Source organism: Anoplopoma fimbria, chromosome 12, assembly GCF_027596085.1.
Source record: "Anoplopoma fimbria isolate UVic2021 breed Golden Eagle Sablefish chromosome 12, Afim_UVic_2022, whole genome shotgun sequence".
NCBI classification, from domain to species: Eukaryota; Metazoa; Chordata; class Actinopteri; order Perciformes; family Anoplopomatidae; genus Anoplopoma; species Anoplopoma fimbria.
Window position 1 is genome coordinate 8,726,602 of NC_072460.1, and position 10,985 is coordinate 8,737,586.

General features: G+C 39.9%; 1 protein-coding gene across 3 annotated transcripts in view; it reads right to left on the reverse strand.

Moving 5' to 3' along the window:
* Window positions 1-8,074, reverse strand: part of vps13d (vacuolar protein sorting 13 homolog D) — a 61,033-nt gene extending 52,959 nt beyond the window's left edge. The window contains exons 1-8 of one of the 3 annotated variants that reach the window (XM_054610026.1): window positions 7,985-8,074; window positions 7,126-7,320; window positions 6,472-6,549; window positions 3,406-3,596; window positions 2,532-2,612; window positions 1,595-1,711; window positions 990-1,094; window positions 423-593 (exon numbers count right to left, since the gene is read on the reverse strand). In XM_054610026.1, coding sequence (XP_054466001.1) covers window positions 423-593; window positions 990-1,094; window positions 1,595-1,711; window positions 2,532-2,612; window positions 3,406-3,596; window positions 6,472-6,549; window positions 7,126-7,222 — 840 coding nt within the window. In that variant the 5' untranslated portion in view covers window positions 7,223-7,320; window positions 7,985-8,074. Of the gene's footprint in view, window positions 1-422; window positions 594-989; window positions 1,095-1,594; window positions 1,712-2,531; window positions 2,613-3,405; window positions 3,597-6,471; window positions 6,550-7,125; window positions 7,501-7,594 lie in introns of those variants that run through there. The other 2 variants (XM_054610025.1, XM_054610027.1) reach the window with 2 other exon arrangements.
* Between the last annotated feature and the right edge of the window lie 2,911 nt (window positions 8,075-10,985).

Here is a 10,985-nt window from a genome sequence, read left to right on the forward strand (position 1 = left end):
AAAAAAGGCTTAATAGAAGCAAGTGTATCAAGACAAAAGGTTGAACATGGAAGAAGTGTTTGGATTAATAGATAACTAGAACAGGAGCAGATAAAAAAAAAAAAAACACAAGATTGAATATTATAATATAAATATGCAAATATAGGCTCCTTCAGAAACATTTAAATCTTACCTTAAACCCTAAATCATTGGCTTGGTAGCACTGTTGTTCTGATTATTCAAAATCCCCTCCCAAAAAAGTATTAAAATAATAAAAAATGTTTGTTTCATAATCAGTGTCTACTTTTAGTTTGTTTTAGATCCATAACCCCAGCATGTGAATACAGATTCTAAACACCAGTGCATCTGGGAATGAAACCAACTTGACTAAATAATAAATAGAAACACATTAATAAGATATATGACCTGTTGTTCATACAGACCTGTGACAGGCGTAAGGACAAGGGCTCCAGCTGAACCTGGCCTTCAATCCGCGGGGTGTGTCGGGACCTCAGAGGCTCCTTGGAGGCGTTTCTCCTGAGCAGCACTGAAGCACACACTGGTTCAAAGATGTACTGGTGCTCCCGGCTCTGCATGCACTGGGTCATAGCATCCTGCACAGTTAGAAAACAATCAGAACACTCATATGGAACTTTACCTCTTGTACTAGATCATTTAAGAGGATGTGTAACTGGCAGGATCCGAGAGTCTTACAGTAAAAGTGCTCCACCAATCATTCATTAATGAAAATCACCAGCTATGGTTAGGAATTTAATTATTAAAAACACCTGGAAGCACAACTCACTTCCAGCCCCAAGTACAAGCAAACAAATCCCTCTGAATCAATGCCGTATGCCGTGCTGTGTGCATCTACAGGAACGTCTCTATTGTGGTGTTCGTGTGGTTCAGTCTGGTAAAGTGTGAATTAGGGTGAACTTGTAAAAGAAATGTGAAATGGAGAACCAAGTAAGATCTACTAAGATCTAAATCTGTTGAATCCAGTCTCTGACCTGGATCTGATTTGCAGGCAGCTTTCCCAGAATTTCACATTGTGTATCCCAGTAGACGCTGAAGTCTTCTATCTCCAGCTGCTTTTGTCGGAGGAGCTTCTGGACCTGCAAATACAAAGAAAATCCCTTATAACTTACAAAACAATGACCTGTAGTAGTCCTGAATCAACTACAACAGAATGATACTTAGTGGGGCTGATCCCGGGAGCAGTCTCGAGCGATACCCATCACTGATTACAGGCTCTATTTGAAGCCTTTATTTATTTATTTATCTACCTATTCTTAACAACATTGTATATTAAGTGATTTAATTAGAGATCGTATCATGAATCAACTACCACTCTCTCTCTTAGAGACACAACTGACAACTGTACACAGATAAACTGTCACCGTGTCGACCTTATGAGACAGCACCGATCAAACTATTGAGAACCAATACGAGCCAGAGCACATTTATTATAAATATAAGATATAAATGTATCACTACAAGAAACACTTCTTGGGTGAATGTAATGTATTACTTGTCTACTGCATGTATTCCTTTAACAAAAGGTTAAAAAAATGAACTGAAGTGTGAGTTTAAGTCGCTTTGAGTGAACACTTACCGTCTCTTTGGAGGGGTTCTGAGCACAAACGTTGTTGATGCAAACCCCAAAGGAAAAGGGTTTCTCTGGGTTGGAGACGTCATCCTCAAATCGAAGATGAACGTCTTGGATCTTCAGCTGACATAAGCATGACAAAATCAGAGTTCAGTGTGTACCACAACAATAACAAGTACCAAATTATGATTTGGAAGGTATTAACTTATTCAGGTATTATGCCGTTGTATGGGTAACTTTTATGTTGTGTATAATTATATTGTATCATAAACAGTTGCCAGTTTATTTTCCCATATGAACACTGACTCAGGGATTACTTGCTGGAATCGTTCCTCATGTTCATACTGGCCATTAAAGATCTCTTCATCGTGACCTTCTCGTGTACATGATGAGGGACAAAACCCACAGGCCATGATCCCTCCGAAATGTATTCCAAAGTTCAACGGTCTGAACGAATGTGGATGTCGGCCCAAGTTACAGTCTTTTTAGTGCAAATTTTGGTAGACAGAGACCCGAACTCAAGGTGCTGAAGCCTCATATTTTGTCTCCAACTACTTAGATTGAGATCCAGAAAAAATATATTTTAATGGCCAGTGGGATGAGGAAGAATAATTACAGCAAGAAAACCCAGTGTCAATGACCATATGTTGTTTTAGGAAAGGCTTAGAATAAATGGACATATCTCCTTTCTCAGAAGCATCGCGATGTGGAATTGAACGGTTTCTCATGGATGCAGTAACAAAACTTAATCAGGAGTCTGGTTTCTTAATTGAATTGATGAAAAAGCAGCCATGTGCAGTCATATAGAAAATTTAAAATGGATACATAGAGAATCGTTGACAGGTAAAGAGTCCTAAACCCAGTGAAGATTCACAGCTCTAACGGATACATGTGATGTTTTTCACACAGTCCCGGCTCTAGTATCTAATGTTGGGTGGCTTACCTCAATGTTCTCGACAATCCTGGTGACCGCTGAGGCAGTGGCAGAGTACCAGTAAGACTCCCCCCTCTGTTCACACTCACTCTGGAGGAGACAAACACACCATTGTTCATATATACATATACACAGTACACACACAGTACATACACAAAGTACTTCAAAGGCAAAAATAGAATAGAAGTTAGACACAATAAAAGAAGGTAAGGAGGCAACAAACACAGATTAGGTCAAGAGGGCCAAGCGACATCTTTGATTCCATTATTCTACTTGGGTAAGGCTGTCAGTTTTCCTTAGGAGGAAATAGGGATTCTTTTTTAATGACAATTCTGACACCAGACCAATCTTATAGCAATGCTCTCTTTGTCTCAAATTTTAAAATCTTCGTGAGAACTCCAGAAATAATAGTTGAGGAACTTGGTAGGTCTTGGTATTTTATCTTATATTTGTTTACTATATTTTACCATTATCACTTGATTTTATTTATTTTATTTATTTATTTATTTTATTTATTTTATTTATTTTATTTATTTTATTTATTTTATTTATTTTATTTGTTTATTTGATTGTCACTTGTTATTTCATTTTGTTTCTTATGCACTGTCTTGCTGGCTGGTCTGTCAAAGCACGTTGTAAACCTTGTTTTTAAAAGGTGCTATATAAATAAAGTTATTATTATTATTATTATTATTATTAACATAACTTGTGTTGTTGTATATTGGCGTGCAGCACAAAAAAATATGTTAAACAGGTGTGTAGCTGCTCTGGAGTCCCTCTGGGGCTCATTGGAGACCAGAAAACTTGATTGCTGGACGGATGACTAATAATTCATGGGACAAAAAAAAGCACATTCTATGATCCACATTGTTGATCCACCTACTTTGAATTTGTCTTCGAGAGCCTTGAGGAGGCGTGTTTTGCGCTCCCTCTCTTCCTCTCGCTCCTTCTCCCCGTCATATTCCTGCTGCTGGGCGGGGCCGATGATCAGGTTGAGCTGGGACATGGAGATGACCCATGGGTCACTGTGAGGCCGGTAGAAAGGGATCTGCAGAGTAATCTTTCCGATGAAGCCTGGACAGAGACAAAGTGTTGCATGAATCACACAGAAAACACAGTCTGTAGGCCATTTCTGAGGAAACCAGATAAGAATCGGGTATAATCGTGTGCTGTAAGTGTTTTATTGACATTTTAACAGCTAAATGAGTTGTCTTACATGAGCCTGTTCAACCAGGACCCACCTTTAACAGAGAGCCGGTGTTACAAACTGGAGGTGGGGGCATTTAGAACCATGGGGGTCCGATGTGTCCCAACATGGTCCACATAACAAGCAGAACTTTTATTGGCCTGGGTTTAGCTTCTTAGGTGGCCCTACCTTTTAAGTGACTGGCCCAAGTTCATTTGATTGTTTAGTGTTGTGTATCTATATATCTATATCTATACAACATGTACTTATTGATTTTTTTTTACTGCTATCAGCAGTTATGACCCCATAGCTTATATCATCAACTGAGCAATAATGATTTAGCAGTACAATCATTTAGTGCAATAATTCAACTGCTTAGTACTCTGGTTTACTCTGGCATTAACACTGTATTTATTTATACTGGTCATTTACACTAATATTCCTATTTGTTTATACTATTTATACTATTCACACTGAATCATAGATCTCATTTTCAGCATTATTATTTGTTATATATTATACATAATTGACATATTAACTCGTATTTTCCATGTGTATTGTTGTTACATTGGAGAATAATGCACATATTTTTATATAATTATTATTATTTATATTTTCCTATAATGTTTCTATGTTATATATTTCTATTCTAGAATGGGAGCAACTGTAACGTAACCCAAATCCCCCCGATGATCAATAAATCATTTCTGATTCTGATATGTATTTATAGTTTCCTTTACGGGGAGAGGGACATTTTTCCTGAAGCTGACTGTTGTATTTAGACAATATACCTTAAAGAAAGGTGCTTTATTCAGCTGTTAGTGTGACTACAAGCAGAGTTCAGTCCATCATGGAGTCGGAGGGTTTTAGGGGGCCAAGGTTTTTGGAACCATATGTAGCCTGAAAGAAAGACCTGCAGGCACTACTCAGGGCCCCAATGACATTCTCTTAAAAAGATGCTAGAATGCAGTTAAATGTAATACAGTGAGGACTGTATAGAGACTGTGCTCTTTATAGTAAAAAAGTGCTGAATTCAGAGCATTAAAGTAGCAGCCAACACAAAGAGTAGTCATGTCTACCTCAGCAGAGAGTGAAGTTACTCCCTCTGTGCGTGTGTTGTAATCAGAGCTTCTCTCTGCTCTGTTTACATAAGTTCCAGTGTGTGTGCCTCACTGGTTCGCTAATGGCCGCCGCTCTGCACTGCTCTCATACGGCCGTTACGCTGATAACAGAATTCTGACCAACAGCGTTGTCACAGAAACACCAAAGACCTGAGGAGTCCAGATGCAGATATTATCTTTGACATTGCGAGTCACAACATAAGGATCGACTAATGTTACAGATCAATGCTGGACGACATGAGAAATTATACTCCTCCCGTTGGCCTTCAGGGGTCCTTCCTTGTCTCTAGTACTGCTGTCTTTTTAACAGATCAAACTCATTTGCTTTTCCTTCAAAACTCACTCAGACTCCTTTCATATCAGCAGTGAATGCAGGTATGTATGATGAAGAATGCTGCTCCTTCATGCTCACATTAGCACACGTCACCAGACAGGAAAATCCTCATTCAGTTTCTTACAATAGACAGAATGTACTGACAGGCTCTGGAGACATTTCAGCTACCGGTCCAAAGAGAACAACTAAACAGAGATGTTCTTCATCCCTCCAGGAGAGGCTTTGGTATCAACATAATCTAACAATACTAGTGATTTTTCAGTCAGCCCCGACATGTAAAAAGTGGGGCTGGTTAAAATAATGACCTGTGTGTGATGTCCATTTGACTATTGGCCCCTATTACAGTTACAGGGTTCAATGGTAAAGGTGATAAAAGTCATTCTGTGTGTGTATGTGTGTGTGTATGTGTATGTGTATGTGTATGTGTGTGTGTGTATGTGTGTGTGTGTGTGTGTGTCTCTTCTCAGAGCATCTCTGTGCTTTGTTGTCGAAGCCAGGTTGGCTTTTAGTGCATGTGAGCGTGCCCCTCTGCACTGCTCTCATACGGGGGTTACAGCAGATAAGGTCGCCCCGTTGAAACGTAGCACCCACCCTCCAGTCCCCCCTCAGGTCCACACTGTTAGCTCTGTCGGCACTGCTGTCAAGTGGTTCCGAAATCTACTTGCCCTAATACACTTTTTACTGGCCCCTATACAAATTGTGTTATTTATTAGCGGTTATCAAATAACAACAAAGATTAAAGTTAATTGTCATGTTTATCTTTTATCCAAATAAAAATGATCACTTGATCTACTGCGCATAAACTTTGTCTGTAACCATTTTCTCGCGACTCGATTGGTACTGTGCATGTGCAACGCTCGACAGATACAAGAAGGAAACGAGACGGCTCACTCCTTAGCTGCCTTCATCATCAGCTCCTGTTTAATTATTTTTACCACTTGCCCAATCTGTCAAGTTACTAGCCCTACATGGCATTTTAACTTGCCCTGGGCAATATCTCTATTGTTTAGAGTTAGATATGATGTTATTTCTGATTGGTAAAGTTTTTGTTCTTTACTGAGATCCATCAGCTTAAAAAAAATAATAACCTTAACTTAAAAAATAATAACCTTAACTTAAGCACATAGCTCCCGAGCAGTACTCTGAGGGAAAACACATGGACCAATCAGAGAGGGTTGATGAGAGCAGAACAGACACAGCCATGCAGCAAATGTGCAGCCTTTAGCCTTCAACAGAGGTCACCACTTTGGTTATAGTTTTTGTTAGTTGTGTTTAAACTTTGTCAGGTCATCAGTCAGTGTGTCTCACCTGCTTTAACTTCAAACGGCAGGTCAAACTCTCGGAGGGCATCTTTCCTCAGAGGAAGGTTCTCCAGCTCCACTGCACCTGAGGAACGACAGGAACAGACCAACACCATCTTTACCAAGTTTGGACTGACTCACTCTCCCAACAGGTGTTGATCATTTCAATTAAACCCATTTAAATTGTTTATAACAGCAAGTGATCCTTTACGTTCCAACGTAAAGGATCACTCCACTGGTTTTAAAGGTATTAAAACAGCTCCTGCAATAACATACACTTAGTGGTGAGTTTATGAAGTACACCTGGCTTACACTAATGCAGTCTAATAAGATGAATCCCCCCTTCATAAAGATGATTATGTTCAGTAAACTGTTTTAAACAGGCTTTGATTCCACTGTATGATGATTTTGGAGGGTGCAGATTGTGATGCTGTGAACTGTATTGTGATGTTCAGAGAGGTGCTTTTGTTATTCAGCCTTCCCTTATTAGTAGAAATGGGGTTTGGATGAAACAATTCAGTTCAGCTGAAATCATTTTATACTTTGAAGCGAGTAATCCATCTGTTGAGTCTATGCAAACTGATTTCCATATAGAGGAGGAAGAATAAAAACTGTTAAATGTAAAATCAGTGACCAGAAAGATGGATGCGAGCGTGTTTACCTTTCAGCAGGGCGATGGAGAGCTGATCTGTGTTCAGGTTGCTGACATATCTTCCCAGGTATGTGTTTAGCACCCAGGCAACAAGGCCCTCCAACATCCTGGTAGCTCAGGGGCTGATGAGAGCTACTCCAAGCTGTGAGAGGAAATCCTGAAGACCGGCTCGTTCGAAGCCCTCACAGGGGAGGCGTTCAAAGTCTGACAAACGTAGGACATGTTTTATTAATCATGTCGTGGTGTCATTATTGCACTTCAGACACCAAACTGGAGCTTTTTCTTCTGATCCACGACAGCCTTATAGTTAGTTACAGAATGAACTAAAGCAGTGACAGTGTCTAATCACAGTCGATAGCTCACCAATGACTGCCCTCTCTCTTGTCCGACGTTGGCAGAGTGACAGTAACTTAAACTCAACTAAAGTGAGCATCAACGCAGCAGCTTAATCACACAAACAGCAGTGTTACCAACTCACCGTCTAAGACGACAGTTGTACGTTAGCTCCTCATCCACCCAGCTTTACTGAGTCCATGCCAGCCAAACACGCAACTGTCAATAGGTGGTCATGTCTGGTCAAACCCACTCAGGACAGGGACAGTTAGCGTTAGTTACATGAACTGCACCACGAGGAGTGTTCCGACAATCACTAACATTGGCAATCACAAAGGATTTATTGAAAAGCTGTCCCCACACAGCTTAGCACAGAGCACAAACCCAGCGTCGTTGGACGGACAGGGCAAGGTTGTGTGATCCTACTTAGCTAGCCACTTTTGCTAAAACTAGCTTGCGAAGGTTGAGTAACGTTACTCTCTCACTACCACACAGAGACAGCTGGCGGCGAAAGGGGATCAAGGACAAAACCAACCTTCATTGAAAACACGCGTAATCCCCCGAGACTTTACGGGTAACTGTTGTATTTCAAGACTTCAGAGAGTTGCGTGTCGCTGCATTGTAAATAGACACACACACACTCACACACACTTCCTAATAGCGCCGCTGAACCTCCAACACATACTTCCGGTCATGTGACGAAAACAAACCGTTCTTCTCGTGTGGCGTTGAAATCAAACTGGGAAAAGCGAGTATTTTTGCATTGAACTGCGAATGTTAACGGTATATTTGAACATTTAACAAAGGCTGTATTCTCTGGTAATAAATAACTGAGCCAGATGAAATAAAAATATGCAATTACGTAATGCAATTACCCAGGTAAAATGTATTTGCAAAACTAGGATCGCGTGGTATTTTTGAGATCTGATCCTAGCTGATACTCGTGAGCGTATATTCTTGACGTTTTGTTTGTCCACCGCCAGACAAGAGACCGCAAACAGCACATGAGCACTACCCGACAGGTAGAAGCTGGCTCCGTGTTGTCCTTTCCTTCGCTAGGGGGCGCTGTTATACCGAGATCAGCTTGAAGGAGAATTCAGCAGCTCACCGCGTCTACACGACAGTGTGATACCTGAAACGTCAGATGTAAAAATAACCAACGTCCAAAACAGTAGAGGAGTTGCACTCAAGTTAACAATAGGACATAATAAATGTTCAGTTCACCAAAATCACAAAGGTGTTCTCTTTTTTTAGAGATATCTGTCTATACTTATCTGTCTCTGAGATTTCTGCCTCCACTCTATCACAAAAGAGCTGAATATTAATATGACCTTAGTGCAATGTGCAGTTATATAAAATAATAAGGTAGCTGAGGATGTCTGGACACTTGTCTTCCTTATGTCTGAAAGGTTTCTCTGCAGGTTCAACAGCCCACAAGAGGAAAAAAACATCTTAGATAAGAAACAAACTTTGGTATTTTCACAGTTTGGTCAGCAGCAATATTTATAATCCCTTGCTATTATTGCTATTAATATTCCAACTTTCTTTCCACAATTGACTGTCCTTCTTCCATTACTACCAATAAAGGCCAAAGAAAGCCACAAACAATCGGAAAATGTGCAATGCTTACAATGATAATAGGTAACTTAGCTTTTCAGACAATATGTGCGTGATGCAAATAAAGAAGACTTCCTCCAGTAAGCAGAAGATAAAGACATTGAAGTGCAGCCTCCCTGGACATGGTGATCTGTGTGATGTTAAGTGAAGTGGACTCAGAGGAGGTGAGGTGAGGTGGCTGAGGTTGCAGTCAACAGAGGACACACTGAACATCAGATGGTATTCTATTCTATATTGTATTCTATCTTCAGTTCCAGAAGTTCTGATCACTGGGCTTCATTTAATTTTAATGTTTCGTAATTCTTTCCTCAAATTTGCTGTAAAAACAAAATAAAGAAAAGAAACAGCCTTAGATGGACCAATTTGTGGTAGAGCACAAGAAACAAAAACTATAATATAGACACAATGAAAACACAATAATATAGACACAATGAAAACAGAGACAAGTCCACAATTCTGATCGATCAATAAATAAGATACATTTTGAACATCACTATGTTTTGCACGCCCTCCAATCTATGAGTTGTCTTTAGATCCTTCAATCCTTCAGTATGTTGCACACCGCCACATCACAGCATGTGTAATTAAGTTACAGAAACACCCAGAGACTTCTAAATTGTTCTCACACAGGGGCAAATGTTTGTGCATTAGGATAGTTCTTAAACTGATCGTGCATCCCAAGCAATCTGACAAATAATCTGACAGTTCATCATCCAGGGTCACACCCAGGTTCTTGCTGTTCAAGTTGGTATCATCACAGTATTGTTAATAGTGATGGACATCCTTTCCCATTAAGAAAAGAGAGTCCAGTCTACTCCAGGTTGAGCTTTAGGTGGTGCCTTGTGAGATATCTGCTGGTAAAGCAGAGCTGCTGCTTCCTACTGTGTGTCCGATGTGGAGTGTTTCATCATAGCAGTGAGGTGAAGCCATTTGAGAGTATAAATGTATCATGCTAATTTCTTGGAGTGTGTTACAGTTGTCTTAGTCTGGCTATGTTGTTTGAACATGTTATAAAAATAAATTTACCTGAGTAAATTAATAAACAAGAAAAAGTCTTCGATCAGACAACAAGACCATGTGAAAAAGCAAAGCTTCTCAACGACAACCATTGGGAGCTTATGCATTGCTTTGTGGTAGTGGTATCACATTGCATTAAGCATGTAGTGTGGCAACATCCATTGAACAATAATTATTATTCAGAATTCTAAGATTTCTGTCATCTCTGCCAACAAAGGAACAGTTCTCAATGGAAACTTCTAGAGAAAGCATATTTTAGATTATAGCTCTCCAGTGGGAGAGTATTTTAATGTACCTTCTGCTGACAGAAATAAATCGCTACATACAAACTGCTGTTTCTGGTGAAACAGTGTTTTTGAGGCTGCATGTGTAATTACTGGCCCGGCTTCATCTCTGCAATATATCAGCTCTGGCAAACGCAGTGAGAAATCTAAGCCATTCAGACCACACAGTGTAATCTCCAGCCACGATCAGCAGGGAGAGACCGGAGCTCTGTCTTCTTATAATAACTTTTATATCAATGATTGTCCTGTTATTACGCAAAACCAACATGTCTTAAAACAAGAGACATTTATTGTTACAACGACATAAAACAACATGGAAAATAAAGTGATGGAAAGTAGTGCACGACGTGGCAAATAGGAAGACATCTTTGACATGGAGGAGTGACACAGAAAAAGATTGCAACACCAAGAATATTACCTGATGCCAGGTAGTGCTAATCTTTGGTTCCAGAGCCGAATATTGAAGTCATCATGTGTAATGGGCTTTGTACATGATAGTAAGTGACATGGTTCATATCAACAAAGGGTGTTAGATGTGGGGGTTCTTTCACTGCCAAACCATCTCAACTTTAGAAGGACTTCTTTAAACTCGCTTACGTAATCTTGTCCTTTGAGTTG